The sequence below is a fragment of the Temnothorax nylanderi genome, unplaced genomic scaffold (genome assembly GCF_030848795.1).
Source record: "Temnothorax nylanderi isolate EJ_2023f unplaced genomic scaffold, tnyl_v1.0 TNYL_tig0090_pilon, whole genome shotgun sequence".
Taxonomy (NCBI): Eukaryota; Metazoa; Arthropoda; class Insecta; order Hymenoptera; family Formicidae; genus Temnothorax; species Temnothorax nylanderi.
In genome coordinates this window covers 666,926-682,610 of record NW_027249152.1, presented here as the reverse complement: position 1 = coordinate 682,610, position 15,685 = coordinate 666,926, and the positions used below count along the sequence as shown (strand labels likewise).

Genomic DNA, 15,685 nt, shown 5'->3' with positions numbered 1-15,685 from the left:
AAGACAAAAGCGGCATTGTGCCGTCAGGTGCGATTCGTCATCCCCGTGGCTGCAGATGAGTGTTAGCTCATTATTAGGTCGTCTTTCTTGACATACAGCCGGCGCGCGGTATCATCACCCTCCGTTCCTCCTCCGAGTCGATGCTTCGTCTTGAAAGTGCGACTGACTTATCACTTGCACGATCCTATGATATTCGCGATGATTTCGATTTTCAAATAGAAAATCTCGGAATTCGATCGGCTGTTGCAGCTTCTTCTTCGGCGATTTTTTCTTTCAGTTTTCTTCCTTTTCGAAAACTCTCGCTTCTCGCAATCCAGATTCTTTAATTCTTAGAGACAGATTGTCTCTATTTTATAAAGCATTCGATTTGTAGCTGATGTTAGATTCTTGTATTTACCCATAGTCTCTTGACGCTTTATTTAGATAATTTTGGTTTCACAAATTGACTTTTTTGATGAATTTTCCCTAATTTGATAACTATTCTTTTTGTGTATCCGTACTATAACACATTCGACGCCTCATCTATCTTTAAATTTAGCTTTTGATTTTTAAATTTCTTGAACTTTAACTTCGTACAATCTACCATTATATCGTCAGATATGCCACTTCGATTTTATCAGCAAGTATAGTTGCAATAAATATCCTCTTGCATCTTACAAAAGACTGAGACAAGTTACATAGTACAATAAAAAAAATATGAAAACATTTTTATTAGTATATTACATCTATATATTGTTAAACGATAATAGTAAATACTTCCGATTCGGTAATTATAAAAAAAATAAAAAGTATTTCTCGCGTGCTGCTTATATATAACAAAATCTTCCTGTTACTATTTACAGAATCTTTTTACAATTTTGCCACGTTTCGCTTTATTCACAATCGATATTTATATTGAACATTGTTTCTATTATCCCGAAATTAAATTATATGCGTATATAAATATGCCTATCCGAATAAGCAACAGAATATTATTCATGAGCCTCGCGATTTTCATCGATACTCCATTCGAGCAGATCTATCAATCACAATCTTACAATAAAATAATAGAGCCACTAATATGTGGTAGAGTTATGCTAATGTCCCTCCGCTTGATTTAAATTAGATATAACTGTTCCATATCATATAATTTCAATTTCTGTTGTTAATATCTATGAGAAATCGAGTAAACACGTTATTTGAGAGTAGCGAAATGTACATATAATTATCGACACGTCATATTATATACAGCCCACTTCATATATAAGTATTAATCTATCTTTTATAAAACAGTACAGTTAGTTCACATAATATACTTTGAATAACAATAAATTTTCCGTAAAACTTAACGCGGTTAAAGATTCAATTTCATCAACTTAGTGTCTAAACTTGAAAGTTCACAGTATCCTATGTCCTGCATTGAAAGGAATCTGCGCATTTTTGGTCTCTTGACTGTTAGATGTATTAATAGATAGTATTTATATGTACAGATCCGATGTCGGTAACAGAACTATGTCATTTTACAATATCACCAGCATTCGTCAGCAGCTTAACGTAAGCATAGTAAACTTATCTAAGCATATATTACATCATACTTGAGTTTTGGTAACCGAATGACAATAGGGTGCAATTTCAAATAAACTCAATCAATTAAACTGTAAATTAAAGTAGGCTACACATAAAGTTTTCTAAGCTAATATACAAAATATTTTGTTAAACGATGAACTAGAATTTGCAGTCTCTCTTACCTACATATATATATTTATTGAGAACGGTTTCGACTGAAAATTAAAAGTCAAGGAATCAAGCAATAATGAAATACATAGCTCTTGAAAATAAAACAAAAACAGATCGAATAATTATACATTAGTATATACATTTCGTTATACATGCGTTTTTGTTTCGTACGTGAATCAAATTTAAAATACTTCTCAAAGTTGGCAATCATACATAAAATATGGAATTATTAATCTCTTTCCATAATACATCACTGCATGTGATACTCGTTGCAAAAGAGAGGAAACGATAATATTATTACGTAATTTACCAAATACATACTTGACAGATTAGTGCAAAAGAATATTTGTCATAAAACTAAGTCGCAATATCATCATTCAAAAAAAGAAATTAATAGTTTTTATATGTATTAAAATACTATCTACTTCCGGATTATATATATGCATATTCATCCTCAATATGCCTTGACGCTTCTATGTCGTGCGCACCACAGTACCAACGTATCTTTCGCGAGAGAAAAGAAAAAGATCTTTCCGCGAGACACGAACAACTCGTAACGTTTAATGATAGTCACAGCTATGTCAGGCCATTACGTAATAACATCGTTTCTGTTGGAACTACTGGCCATCACCGACGTATTATCTGAAGTCTCGACATAATAATCGGAATTCGACACCACGGAATTTGCCATAATCCCGCGTCGTGTCGGTGCGATTTGAACAGGTGCTGGAATTTCTTGAGCGTCCACGTATAAACTCACCGTATGCGGATTAGTACTGCTAGCCGAATGTTCCAACTCCTGTGATTCACCTGTAGATCGAACAAAACGAACGCGTTTGAAGCATTTTTCATAGCTATATATACATTTTATAGTTATATATTTTTTATAGCTATATATACAGTCTATATATAATTAGTCTTACCGTTTATACTGTGAGTGTCGGATACCATAAAAACGGTGACATTGGATGGTTCACCAGCACTAGTACTAACGCCATCCTCGGTGGTAACGTAGGACTGCTCAGAATCGGAGCTATTATTGCTAGAATTACTAATATCCTGCCTAGCCTGTGATCTCCTAGCTAAAGCTCTGCTAAAAGGATTTTCCATCTGCCGCGCAAACGTTCCCCCTTGTGTACCTAGAAGAACATTTCTCCTCGAGTTCGCAGCAAGTGCATATTATTTATTGATCGCAAAGAAAAATATCTCCGCACCTTGGTGGCCGTCGCGAATGAGAGGTGCTGTATCATCATCCGAGTCGCTCTCGTCAGTCACGACTTGCTCGTCAGCTGCAAAAACCTTCCTTTTGCAGACAGGACAAACTCTTCGATTTTTTGTCAACCATGGGTCAATACATTTTGAATGATAAGCTGAAATTATAAACGAATAGTAGTAGTTTAATAATTTAACACATTTAAGATGTCGGAAGAAAAGTCTGGCTGAAGGAACAAAATATCGTTCGCTATGATCAAAATATCAAGTGGTCTGTTCTTTACAGCTGAACTGGCTGCACTAGTTCAGAGTTCATCCTTTTCCTTCCAATGTGGTGTAAAAAAGATAAACTCTGAACTAGTGCAGCCAGTTCAGCTGCAAAGAACAGACCTAAGTAGTTTGTTGGAAAAACGTACCGTGTGCACAAGGTAAAACTCGTAATTTCTCTCCTTCTACGTAATCGTCCAAACAAATGGCACATGTCTCGTACGGATCACCCTTTGTATACTTGTGTGTAGGGATCTTTTTTAAGCTAGAATTAGGTAGCCTGTGCCTCCGTTGTCGCCTTCTGTCCTTTATGCATCTGACAATCTGTACAGTATATAAATAATCGGTACACTTTTGAAGTCGGTAAAATATTACAGGCACTGTATCTTTGCATCGCCGTCTACGACTTACCATGAAAATAACTATAATTAGAAAACATATCCCAACGACAATGGCAAAAGGCAAGAGCAAATGGGTGTTGATATTGAATGGCAGATCGTCGTTAATCAGTACAAAATATAGTTGGTCGTATAAATAATTGTCCTTGATAACAAATCCCGTAAGTTCGCTAACAAACACGGATGGTATCAAAATTCCTATGGGATCCTTTGCTGACATCGGTTCTGGAATAAAGTAACCATCTCTTTGCCACATCTTCATTGACATAGACAGTATTTTGCTGTTATGATCATTAATAACACGGTTAGTTTACCTAATACATTGCTGTTTACATTGTGTATAATAGCAGCATCGTATCCAGCTTGCTGTGCCATTCGAACTTTTATTTCAAAGCTACAGTTAAAACGTCGTATTAACACTATCCAATTGCCATTGTAATTGGTATTGTTCGGCGGGGCCTGTATCTTGTGGCACGCGTGGGGAGGATCGGCGTAAACTACCATACCCTAATGACATCACATAACGTAAGATTGTAGGCACTAGAGATCCGTATATATATAATTTGTTACAAAACAAATTAAACGACGTATACCTTAATGCCTTCCGGTGGTATTATGCCTCCGAACTTGGCAGGCATATCGCGAAACTCTTCTTCGATTTGATGTCTTCCTGCGGCGGAAAACACTAGGACATCCCCACTGCTGTACGTGGCGTAGAAAATCAGGAAGATAACCCATGACAGGACTTGGTGGTTCAAACACTGGCGCATTTTGAAATCGGTCTAAACATCCACCGTTGCATCAAGTTCAATATCTCCCCAAGATCTCGCTCGAATGGTTCATTCTACAGTTGCCAGGTTTATTTTGTTGATATCATGAAGAGCGACATCCAACGCAGACAGAAAGTACATTGTATAAAGCGTGTAGCCAGGCCGCTCTGGAAAAGAACAAATTACATCCCACCTCCCAGTTCCAAGACTATATACCGTCGCTTAAGTACGAAACAAATCTCTGGGCTCTAGGTGTCGATCTTACGATTAGGCACATGCAATACCCGCACACTAAACGCAATGATTCACAATACAACGTCTAATCTAATCAAAGTAAACAAACACGTGCGCGGCCTGCCTGTCAGGGTTCTTGGCGACACGAAATCAACGCTAGGCGCATAATAATCTCGCTCGCTCGAAAGCTCCCCGGGACAAAGCCAACGTTATCCGCGAGTCGTAAATGGATCCCCGCGCAGCTGCCTCTCCGCGCGGTCCAACGTCCGTCAGCGGAGCGAGGGGAGGAGAGGAGCCTCCGACCTCGTTCCGACTGACGTCGTCGTCGAGTCGACGAGGGGCGCGGAGGTAACACCTGCCCGTCGACCAACCCGTTTCCACAGAATGCAGTTTTTGATTGACGACTCTTGCTCCCTGCTCCGGACTTAAGGGAAACTGATAACACGCATTAATCGCATGAATCGCGAGCGAGACGCGTGCATGTATTCGTGCGTCGCGCGTGCACGGGGCGGGTCATCGGGCTCGATCCGTTCGGCTTTGGATGCTGATTGACCGCGTTACATCGCGGAGATAACCGTCGACGATGACGACGGACGACGACGGGTCGGGTCGGGGCCCGGGGGGGGGGGGGAGGTGGCGTAATTTCGGCGCAGGAGGAACCTGCGGGAGGGACGGGGACGTGGACGTGGACGATACGTACTCCGAGGTCGATCGCGAGTCTCTCATCCGCACGCGACCATTAGTCACTCGGCGTCGCGAAGGGCTCCTCGACCGGCCATTGACGAGGATGATCCCGTCGGAGGGGTCCTCCTCCTCTCTTTCTCTCCTCCCTCCTCCCTTTTCTTTCTCTCTGGAATATCTCTCTCTCCCGCCCGGGGTGTCCGTCCGGGGAACGTTTCTCGGATACTTCCTGGACCGCACGCGATCGTTCGCGCGACGAAGGCGACGGGCGCGAACGTCACTTTCGAGGTTAGCTGCGTCTCAGTTCTCACTCTTGGTTCATTCTCCTCGCGAACGTCGGACGAACGGGTGGGGAGGAACGGCGACGGCGCGAGGCGCGAGCGAACGACGGCGGAACAGATGATTGACGCGGCGTCGACCGATCGGGGATCGCGGTGTCGCTCGCCGGGCAGAGGAATCGGCTGGAAAATCGCTAACTTGCGCTAACTGATGAAACGAACTGTCAGTCGGTCGAACTCGCACGAGAAGTGCGTAAGATCCGCGGCCAATCGCGTGCATGCGTGGTGCGTGGGCGAGAAGCGGCCTCGGCACGCGACTCTTCAAGTTTATTTTTTGTAGCTGAATCTCCTGGAGCTTTTCGTCTTTTTTCCTTCTCTCGAGAAAGAGAATCTAATCATATTATCTTATTATATAATTAATTGTTATCCACATTATCTATAATCATATTATAGTATATATCTTATTATATCATCTAATAATATTAGTTGCTTTCCATTTACATCAAAACTCAGATAAATCTCACTTCTGTCTTTCTTCAACATGAATGTTGAAGAAAGACAGAAGTGAGATTTATCTGAGTTTTGATGTAAATGGAAAGCAACTATTATCTTATTATGTAATATCTGTATGTATATTATAGATATCTGTTTGAAATAAGTTATCAATAGATCTAATTAATAATTATTTTATTTTAAGCACAAAAAGTATAACGCTATGCAGTTACAAAAAATCGCCAACAAAATATTATTAAAGCTCAATGAACTTATGAGACTTCAATTGATATCGTCTAAACATTATTCTTACAGCCGTGAGCAAAGTGATTATTGAAAAATAATTATGGAAATAATTACAAGATCTCTAAGGTGACTTAGGTTTTCAATCCATTTAATCGACATTAATTAATAATTAATTTGGTGTCCCTGATATAATCTTTCTTTTTATGCGTCCAGCAACAAATGTTAATAATTGTATCTATGTTAACGAAGTACTGCAAGTAACTTAACTGTCAACTTAATCGGCGATTAACTTGCCAAGCTTATTCAAGAAATTCCTAACAGACTATATATGATTTGATGATTTGAAAACTATAGAAGAAAGATTTCCCTATTCTCGAACCGAAAACTTCTTTTATTTCTTCAGTTATCTTCTATATTATTAAAAAAATAAAACACTAATCGATACCGCATTGTTCAATCAAGTAAAAGCTGTATATAACATATATTGACTAACGTCGACAAGTGAAAGGAAAAAAGGACAGAAAGACAGCTTTAATCAAAACATATTTTATTTTTGTATGTAGAAACCCAGAGATTTACATAATTTCTCAGCAGGAAATAAACAATCGTCGAATAGTATAAATCTGATAATCGTATCTATATATGATAGAGTGCGATGGCTAATCCACAAATCAATAAGCCAATCAAGCTTGAGATCCTTCAGATCCTCGAGATACCAAATTTTTAATTGCCTTTTTAATACGTATAAAATGTACGTCTCTCACGTAAAGCTAATTAAAATAAAATAACTCCGGGAATATTAAACTTCAGGCCCACCGAAAATATAGAACCGCCTTTGGAAACGTGTACGTAAAATCAGAACTGTCTCGAAAGTACAAGTGTGACAATGTAATTTTACTTGTACTTACTGTAGCCACGCCGATATGTATCTTTCAAGATACGTATCAACAATGCAAAGTGTCGCACTATATTTTGTACTGTCTCACTTATAGAAAACACGACGAACAAACAACGAGCGGCATACCTATTTTATACATGAGCAGAAATCCGTACAATAGTTATTATTATTACATACGTCACGGTCGTTTTTATGCTGCATCACACACAGAACAATGCTATGTACATGAGTCACGGTATTTATAAAATCTTCGTTCGATTGTAATTTATGCATCGTTGCGCATCGTACATTACAAAATATAATGTGCCGGAAATATGACTGGAAAAGCTTGATCTAAAACAACACGTTCGATTTGTAACCGTAATACAAAATCAAATCCGCATTCGTGATACAATTTACAAAACATTCGTTTCGGAAAAAGGAACTGAGGTTAAAATCGAAATAAAATTTGACGAAAGTTAGTTGACTCCGACAGTAAAATGTGGTTTTATAAAAAATGTGTTTTATAAAAATCACGATTAACAAGACACGAATATAACGAAGCTGACGTGTGTGTTCTGCTAAAACATTTATGTAAAATTGTCAGTCAAGATGGCAAGAACTCTGTTAATTCAAGGCACCGTTAAACATCATTCAGTATCTCTGCCAATTTCCGAATATATTTAATATAGAGTCTAAGTTCCATTATAATTATTTACACTTATCGTAATTTTATCCCCGTAAGAATTCGAACTCGTTAAATTTGTCTACGCGAAAATCTCTATCGTCGAGCAACTACACTTTCATCAATAGTCTTTCTTTGTGTCTCATCAAATCGATTGCAAATCAATGTATGTAATACAGAATATAATTCCCTTTACAATTCACAATTATTTACAATTACCATAATTTCATCCCCGTGAAAATTCGAACCCGTTAAATTTGCCCACGCGAGAACCTATCGTCGAGCAACTGAGATTTCATCAGAATAGACTTCTTTTGTGCCTGATCAAATCGATTAACTTGCAAATCGATGTCTCTATCAAATGGCCTTCTCGTCGATATTCCAGCCCGTCTCGCTTCTTTTTCCTCTTTCTGAAAAATAAGACATATACATGTATATACATACAAGTATACGAATGTATGGAAAAAATTAATTTAATAGATCATAACTTAAAAAAAAAACAAATCAAGTTACCTTCTTTTTCTTGGCGACCTTGCTTTGATGCATTTCTAATAATGATTTCTCGCGTTTTCCACTTTTGTCTGCTTCCTTTTTTTGAAATTCATTTACATGTTTTTTCTCTGATTCTCTGAGTTTTTTCTCTGATTCTCTAAATCTTTTTGTTTCCTAAAAAAATGCGACGAGCATAAGCATATATATAAAATTCTAAAGCCAATAATAACATGGAATGCCTCGCATTTGAAACAGCGATGTATAGCAGCACATTTTTGTTTAAATATTTACCAAGTCCATCTGCTTCTGAGCTTTTTGTACTGGTGTGTCAGTCCAACATGATCTATCTGACATATCTGGGCCATCTCGAAGCCTGAATTTGCGCGGGCCTAATCCAAGATTAGCAGCTTGAGCAGGTGGTAACTCTGTCATCCATTCCTCACGTTTATTTCCGAAATCAATCTAAAATACGAATACTTTTCTTTCTCATTGATAACTAATAATCCATGAATATAAGCAATTTATTTACGCATTGGTTGGATAGAACATGTTGTTTGGATAGAACAATTCTCTTATATTAAATACCCATTTGATTTTCCTGTCACTCCACATATAAGAAATTTTGAACAGATAACATTATTCCACTATGATACAAATAACAAGAACAAGAATAAAAACTTAAATCGATCCCAGGATAACACTAGACAATAAAATGGTATTGAGGGCGAAAATCCAAAAAAGTTAGAAAAAAAATATATTTTTCTTTACCTCTTCCGAACATTTTTCATCCCTAATTCTTTGTGCTCGCAAATCTAACTGTTCGTGCACACGGCTAGTTCTTAGAGCTGGGTGATCCACAGGTAGAGGACCTATCGCAGAATCATCATCAGATTCCGGAAAAGCAGTCAAACCTTCTTCCCGCGATTCCAGAGTGTCGGGTAGCACGGGGCCGATAATTCTATCCCGCGATTTTTTCTCTCGTTGTCGTTGTAACAAATGTGGTGGCAGTACTGGCCCGAAAACAGTGTCCACTTCTGTCGCAGAAGCATCCGCTGTGTCATCTTGCCCATCATCAGATCTTGGACGATCTTTTAACCGAGGTAGCAAGCAAGGTCCGATGAAATTCATATTTTTTCCATCGACCTCATCGTTGATTTTACTTTCGCCAATATTCGACGTCTCAAAATCAAGTTCGTCACCAGACGTGTTAGACACGAAGCTCGGTGGTAAAAGCGGACCGTACGTGGATCCGGTTTGATCCGTATTTTTCTCCAATAATCGCGTCTCATCCGAAGAAGCACTAGAACGCGAATATTTCTCTCCCGAACTCGAACGCTCGACGTTACTATCGTAAAGCATTCTCTCCTCTTCACGATACTCAGACTTTTCTCTCTCAGAGTCCATACGCGTTACCAAGAGCGTCGCGTGCGATGCAGAGCCGAGTAAGGAATCTGAAACGGCACTAGGATAATTATTACTGGAACTAGATGCCGGATCACAACTCCCTCCTTTTACCTTTAATTCCTCCCGCCGTTTTTTCTCGCTGACTCCGTCGTCGTTCTCTCGCTTTGTCGCACGACTTTCCGACCGGATTTCGGAATCGTGCCTTTTCAGCTTGATCTTACGCGAGTGCGGAGACGATGTTCGGCTCTCGGAATCCCGATCGTCGGACATGTTCTCATCGGTCTCCGACAGAACGTCGAATTGCGATAGATCCAAATCCTTGCAGTCTTGAGCCTCTATCGACGAATCCTTCTTGGTATTCTCGTCCGAACGAGTCTCGCTATGACTGCGCTCTCGCTCGGCGGTGTTCTTAGGCGAGGAATAGTCCCTTGAATTTTGCGACCTATTCTCCTTTACCGATATCTTCTTGGAGGAATCGTGTCTCCCGTGATCCTCTCGAGATCGATGATCGTCGTTCGAAGATTTAATTCTACTCGACTGATGAGATCTATCTCGGCTTCTATCGCGTGAACGATGCTTGTGTCTTTCGTGATATCGACCACGGTGCTTATCGCTCGTTGCCCGCTCATCGTGGTGGTTTCTCTCGTACGAATGTTCTCGCGAGCGTTGACCCCGGTGAACGCTCCGATCCTTGTCCGATTGCCGTTTCGAGTCACGCAATCTCTCCCTCCCGTCACCCCCGTTGGAATTTCTGGAACCTCTGTCATTCGTGGCGAATCCAGACCTACTTTCCCTGTGGTCCTTGTGCGAATTTTTGCTATCCTCCTGTCTCGAGTTTCTCGACTCGTGCTTCGAATGCTTCGCGGAGTGTCTGAGATCCTTGTCATCCGTCTTGCTACCGCTCTCGTGTTTGGACCGTTCCTTCCTGTCTCGATAACTCTCGTTGTAGGACGATTTGTGCTTCTTCTTAGGCGTCTTCGTTCGATCTGTGGTATCCACAGGTGCGACCGAATCCTTGCGCGTGGCCTCGAAACGAAATCGCCGCCCGTCGTCGCTATCCTGACTCTCGGAATCGGAATCCATCGCTGTCATAGTCTAGTTACATACTGAAAACACGACAAAACCATTATAAGTTAAATCTTTGATGACAAGTGTATATAAATGACTATACGTAAAATAATCTCTTGAATTCTCGCGATATTGGACAATATATTTTAGCAGGCAACGTTTCAATTTATGGAACGAGACTTTTTAAGCAACAAAAAAAATAGCTTTACTGATTTACGAGCGTATACCACAAATTGAAGGCATCAAATAATACCTACAAATAAAATATTACATTGTTGAGTGCAACTATCCACTTTATTTGTGATACAGGCTTCGTATAAGAATTTACAAATGTATGTATATACATATATCAGGACTGAAGGGCTTTTTCTAAAAGAATAATGGTAACTACTCGACGCGCTTCTCGGCGTTCTTAGACTCTGTCTTCTTCACAACGGTCCGAACAATTTTATTGATTTTATTCGGATCAGGTAGTGGATTGGATTGTAACATCTTAATTATCTTGGCGCTGCTGTACTTAACGGACTTTACGAGCCCCGCAGTTACGATTCCCTTTAGGCTTTGCGTCACGCTGGACCTCCAAACGATCTCTTTCAAGCACCGCTCCAATATCTCGCAACACTCCGGATCGTGTGCGATCGCGCGCAGGCAATCTTCCGTATCTTTCGATCTTGGGCCGTGAGACCATGCCCTGACTAGTTTAACCTGCGGTGTTCTGGGTAAGTGATTCAAGTGATGGACTCTAGTCGCCGGACTAGTGTCCTGATGACACGTGACAGTCATGTGATCTGACTTTGGAATATCTACGTAATTGTCGAAATGTTTCAAGATTGGTTCGTACAACTGTTTGAAATGATGCAACTGTGGCAACACGATGTTGCTGATCTTATCTTTATTCTCGCCGAAGATCATTCGAAAATCGCCGTGGTAGGACAGACTGGTGATTCTTTTGAAGAAGTCCACCTCCGTAAAATGCTCAGGCAATAACAGCAGGGCTGCGTGTACGGCCGAATGTAAATTCTGCACTAGAGCGGTGCGCAGTTGAGAACTCTCGTCCGGCTCCACCAATACTTTAACCGGTTTATGCAATCTCCCTGCCAAATACAGATCGTTCCAATCCAACAAATCCTCCACTAAGGAAACTTCAGATATTACTCCGTACTTGATGAGTTGGCCTTCGCTCGTTCTCACCAATGTGTTGTAAAATATCTTGGCGCCCAATCCTTCTTGGACGTTAGTGATCGCTTTAGGGCCAAGAAATCTCAACGGTTGAGCGTAATGCTTGGGATTATTCGTCAGATTCTCGGTGTGCCACTTGTTAGCGTTTCGTACAACGAATATGAGATCCAGCATGTTATCGCCATCATTATTAATCTGCTTAAACGCGCCTGATCCGTAAGCGAAACAGAACTTCATATTCCCGGGAAACTCCCCGAGTAAATGTCTCAATTGCGGTATTCTGACGATTTTATCCATCGTTCTGAATTACTCCAGGCTCTAATAGGACAGATACTTTCCAGGATGCGCGTTAAGAACACCTACAATTTCACGTAGCCTCTCACGTCGCCTGATCTAATCTTAACGAGGAACTCGCCGAGGGGCACGCTCTACGATCAGAATGCAGCCGACGTTACAGTTCGCACCATGAAGTTTCACGCCGTGGCGATCGTCGGGATCCGAGGAAGGTACGTCGACGGCAATTCTCGAGCTGTCGCATGTGCGTCTCTCTCTCTCTCGTCGTCCTAGGCGCCGACGTGATACGTGCCCGACAGATCTTGCCGATCTCCGCGGTCAACCGCGCGTTTTGCCAACACGATCGCCCATCTAACCTAGAAACGCAACTCGTAAATGGACTCGCTTTCGAGTTTACTTACTCAGCGAAGGGGCGGGACGGGTTTTCTGTCCCGAGAAGGGACTGACCGAGATGGTTCCCGTCGACGAGGGGACCAGCCCGAGTCGATCTCCTCGCGACTCTCGCGATCTCGGACGAGTGGGTACACGCGCGTGAATACCACCTCACGTATACGCTTACGCTTCGGAACGATCGTGATTCACCCTCGTACTCTCGTAGCTCGTAGCCTCGTATTCGAGGCTCGAGGCCCGACGAGGCGTCGCGATTGTACGTGACGCGAGTCTCACTCGGCCGAACGCAGGTGGGAAGAGGCGTAATCAGCGTAATTCACCATTATACGTACACTCGAGTGTTCCCGTGACGAGGCAAATCGTTCGCCTTTGCCCTTTAAACGATGACAAACGATGAGACGCTGACACGCCGACCCGGGCCCCGGGCAATTCCGCACTCCGCTGACTCCGCAGCGAAACGTGGGTCGCTCAGGTCGCTGCACGCTGCACGTTGTGCACGCCCTTAAAGGTACGAACTTCCGGCGCTTAGCGCGCCTAGCGCCTCCGACGTTTGCTCCGGGGGCGGAAATCACGAGCCGATAACATGATCCATAACATGTCCATTTCAACCAGAGGATCTGTCATTTCAACCTGTCCATTTTTCTTATTCTAAAAATTAGATATAAAGATAAAAAGTAAGTTAAAACGAGATTAAGGTTAATCCACATTGATAGAAATAAACAACAGAAATTACAGATCTTAAATATAAAATCAAATTGCAAGCATGAATAGAGAATTGTCAATCTTTCATCGCGTTTGACGAGTGAAAGAAAAATGATGTCCATTTCTATCAATGTAGGTTAACTTTAATCTCGATTTAACCTGCTTTTTATCCTTTTCTAATTTTGAACTAGAAAAAGATAGAAAGTGAGTTAAAATTAATCTGCATTGAATAGAAATACATTAAAGGTTGGAGGTTGGAGGTCCTGCGGTCGACGTATCTCGAGATATCGATCTCTCTTTCTCGACGCGACGCGACTCACGCGACCTCTCTTCCTCGGCGAGAAAGAATCGACGCGATGGCCGTCCGTGCTGGATCGCGCTGATCATCGCACGACAGACGTCTCGGTGATTCGGAGAGAATCGCGCACTACTCGTGTCGATTAATTCCCACGGTACTGTCGTGCCGCTCCTCTCTTTCTCCAGTCTTATCTTCTCCGGAATCGCCGCGCCGGTTTCCACGGATCAGGCGAAGTTAGCGAGAACAGCGAGCGGGAACTCCGGGGAGCGACATGGAGGTCGACGTGCCTGAAGAAAATACAAGCGAGCAAACGGCGATGGAGATCGATGAGGACACCTCCGAGAGGAACCCGAGGGTGTCCGGGAGTGTCAAAGTCATGGCCTCCTCGGGCACCGTCGGCTCCGTGTCCATCAGCCTGCATCCGCTGGTGATCATGAACGTCAGCGAGCACTGGACCAGACTCAGGGCTCAGGAGGGCAGCGATCAGTTGGGTGAGATCCTTTTCTCGATAATTAACAGCAAGCCCAATAGCAGGGCGCAAATCCTCGCATTTGTCAATTAAATTACACCCCAAACCTCTATATAACTTCCAAAATGAATTTTGACACGCGTTAATGCGCAAAGTATTTCTAGAGATCTCAGTCATATACTTAATAAATTTTGTTAATAATCCGCAAACCAGCGCTGTTTCTGACAACAAAATACTTTCAGTATACGGCGCTCTGATCGGTAAACAGAAAGGTCGCAATATAGAGATTATGAACTCCTTTGAACTGCTGTTCAACTGCATCGGTGACGACGTCATAATTGATAGGGATTATTATAATACGAAGGAGGAGCAGTTTAAGCAAGTCTTCAGTGAAATGGACTTTTTGGGCTGGTATACTACCGGTGACATGCCTACCGAGAAAGACATTAGAGTGCACAAGCAGCTTTGCGAAATTAATGAAAGTCCTGTGTTACTGAAACTAGATCCAAGACCAAAAAACACAGAGGTAAATTGACCGAAATATGTTTCTGTGAGAAAATATTCTCTTTTTTTTTTATTTTTTAAATGCATCAAAAGATGATATGTTTAAGAATAATGATATTTGGTTGCAGCACTTATCTGTCTCTATGTATGAATCGGTTATCGACTTAGTTAACGGTGAGGCTACCATGTTATTTGTTCCGTTAACTTACACGTTAGCCACAGAGGAAGCTGAGAGAATTGGAGTCGATCACGTACAAAGGATGTGTAACAACGATCAAGGCGAATGCTCAGTAGGTGCGTAATATAACAATGCAGTTTAGGTAATTTTTGTTGACACCGACTCAGAATCAACAGTAAATTAACTAAATATCTGATTTCACATACACACAGTGGCTGAACACTTAACGGCGCAGCACAGTGCTATTAAAATGTTGCATGCGAGAGTGAAACTCGTTCTGAGATATGTGCAAGCGGTGCAGAATGGAGAATTGAAGGGAAATCACGAAGTTCTTCGAGCGGCTTGTTCTTTGAGCCATCGACTGCCAGTCCTGAATAACCCGAAATTTAAGGCTGACTTTTATAACGTTAGTATAAACTTATATACATTAAATATATGCATTAGGAAGAATACGCTACAAAAATATATCTCTACTAATTAGTTATTTTAATTTAATATATTTTTTTGTTTACAGCAATGTAATGATTTTGGCTTGATGACGTATCTCGGTATCATAACTAAAGGCTGCAATAATATAAATCAATTTGTAAACAAATTTAATATCCTGTATGATAGACAAGGCGTGGGACGACGTCTACGAAGTCTCTTCTTCTGATATGTAAATAGAATCTATTGTTTTTATACATGTCTTTTTTTACTTCTTAGATAACTAAGTATCGAACTCAGGATTAAAGTTTAAACAGCCAACTTAATCGAGGGATAGTTTGAATACTACTTCTAGAAGTACGTTGTATCGAATATAAATAAAGTAAAGAAGTTACGTAAGAGTTTTTTTTTTTTTTTTAAGTGAA

At 41.2% G+C, this 15,685-nt stretch overlaps 4 protein-coding genes across 12 annotated transcripts; 1 reads left to right on the top strand and 3 right to left on the bottom strand.

Annotated features, from left to right (window-relative positions):
* Positions 1-692: 692 nt before the first annotated feature.
* Positions 693-5,734, bottom strand: LOC139774940 (E3 ubiquitin-protein ligase RNF13). Of its 4 annotated transcripts, none has more exons than XM_071710503.1 (8): positions 5,298-5,734; positions 4,187-4,530; positions 3,908-4,100; positions 3,607-3,818; positions 3,345-3,519; positions 2,931-3,086; positions 2,640-2,855; positions 693-2,526 (listed from the first exon to the last, which is right to left on the bottom strand). In XM_071710503.1, the coding sequence occupies exons 2-8, from the start codon at positions 4,361-4,363 to the stop codon at positions 2,306-2,308; spliced, it is 1,350 nt and encodes a 449-aa protein (XP_071566604.1). In that variant the 5' UTR covers positions 4,364-4,530; positions 5,298-5,734; the 3' UTR covers positions 693-2,305. The 4 variants fall into 4 exon arrangements, with proteins under 4 accessions (XP_071566604.1, XP_071566607.1, XP_071566605.1 ...); XM_071710506.1 differs by lacking the exon at positions 5,298-5,734 and adding an exon at positions 4,969-5,198; XM_071710504.1 differs by lacking the exon at positions 5,298-5,734 and adding an exon at positions 4,629-4,962.
* A 1,090-nt stretch (positions 5,735-6,824) lies between these two features.
* Positions 6,825-13,156, bottom strand: LOC139774938 (uncharacterized). 6 transcript variants are annotated; one of them, XM_071710496.1, is made up of 6 exons: positions 13,016-13,155; positions 12,464-12,649; positions 9,117-10,858; positions 8,640-8,810; positions 8,370-8,522; positions 6,825-8,266 (listed from the first exon to the last, which is right to left on the bottom strand). In XM_071710496.1, the coding sequence occupies exons 3-6, from the start codon at positions 10,842-10,844 to the stop codon at positions 8,108-8,110; spliced, it is 2,211 nt and encodes a 736-aa protein (XP_071566597.1). In that variant the 5' UTR covers positions 10,845-10,858; positions 12,464-12,649; positions 13,016-13,155; the 3' UTR covers positions 6,825-8,107. The 6 variants fall into 6 exon arrangements, with proteins under 6 accessions (XP_071566597.1, XP_071566600.1, XP_071566598.1 ...); XM_071710499.1 differs by lacking the exon at positions 13,016-13,155 and adding an exon at positions 12,853-12,983; XM_071710497.1 differs by lacking the exon at positions 13,016-13,155 and adding an exon at positions 12,741-12,979.
* LOC139774935 (phosphatidate cytidylyltransferase, mitochondrial) lies at positions 11,208-12,296 on the bottom strand. The gene has a single exon (XM_071710492.1). The coding sequence runs from the start codon at positions 12,294-12,296 to the stop codon at positions 11,208-11,210; it is 1,089 nt and encodes a 362-aa protein (XP_071566593.1).
* Positions 13,058-15,661, top strand: Csn6 (COP9 signalosome subunit 6). Its single transcript, XM_071710507.1, has 6 exons — positions 13,058-13,191; positions 13,619-14,174; positions 14,395-14,678; positions 14,785-14,950; positions 15,047-15,240; positions 15,349-15,661. Exons 2-6 carry the CDS (start codon positions 13,955-13,957, stop codon positions 15,487-15,489), a joined length of 1,005 nt encoding a protein of 334 aa, XP_071566608.1. The 5' UTR covers positions 13,058-13,191; positions 13,619-13,954; the 3' UTR covers positions 15,490-15,661.
* Positions 15,662-15,685: the final 24 nt, after the last annotated feature.

Excerpts from the sequence above, each read along its gene's own strand:
- LOC139774940 (XM_071710503.1), bottom strand. The coding sequence starts at position 4,363 with ATGCGCCAGTGTTTGAACCACCAAGTCCTGTCATGGGTTATCTTCCTG. Across the intron at positions 3,520-3,606 it reads TAATTATAGTTATTTTCATG|ATTGTCAGATGCATAAAGGA; the intron begins GTAAGTCGTAGA and ends TATACTGTACAG. Across the intron at positions 2,856-2,930 it reads CATTCGCGACGGCCACCAAG|GTACACAAGGGGGAACGTTT; the intron begins GTGCGGAGATAT and ends ATGTTCTTCTAG.
- LOC139774938 (XM_071710500.1), bottom strand. The coding sequence starts at position 10,844 with ATGACAGCGATGGATTCCGATTCCGAGAGTCAGGATAGCGACGACGGG. Across the intron at positions 8,811-9,116 it reads ATGAAAAATGTTCGGAAGAG|ATTGATTTCGGAAATAAACG; the intron begins GTAAAGAAAAAT and ends TTCGTATTTTAG. Across the intron at positions 8,267-8,369 it reads AGGTCGCCAAGAAAAAGAAG|AAAGAGGAAAAAGAAGCGAG; the intron begins GTAACTTGATTT and ends CTTATTTTTCAG.
- LOC139774935 (XM_071710492.1), bottom strand. The coding sequence starts at position 12,296 with ATGGATAAAATCGTCAGAATACCGCAATTGAGACATTTACTCGGGGAG.
- Csn6 (XM_071710507.1), top strand. The coding sequence starts at position 13,955 with ATGGAGGTCGACGTGCCTGAAGAAAATACAAGCGAGCAAACGGCGATG. Across the intron at positions 14,175-14,394 it reads GGAGGGCAGCGATCAGTTGG|TATACGGCGCTCTGATCGGT; the intron begins GTGAGATCCTTT and ends AAATACTTTCAG. Across the intron at positions 14,951-15,046 it reads TCAAGGCGAATGCTCAGTAG|TGGCTGAACACTTAACGGCG; the intron begins GTGCGTAATATA and ends ACATACACACAG.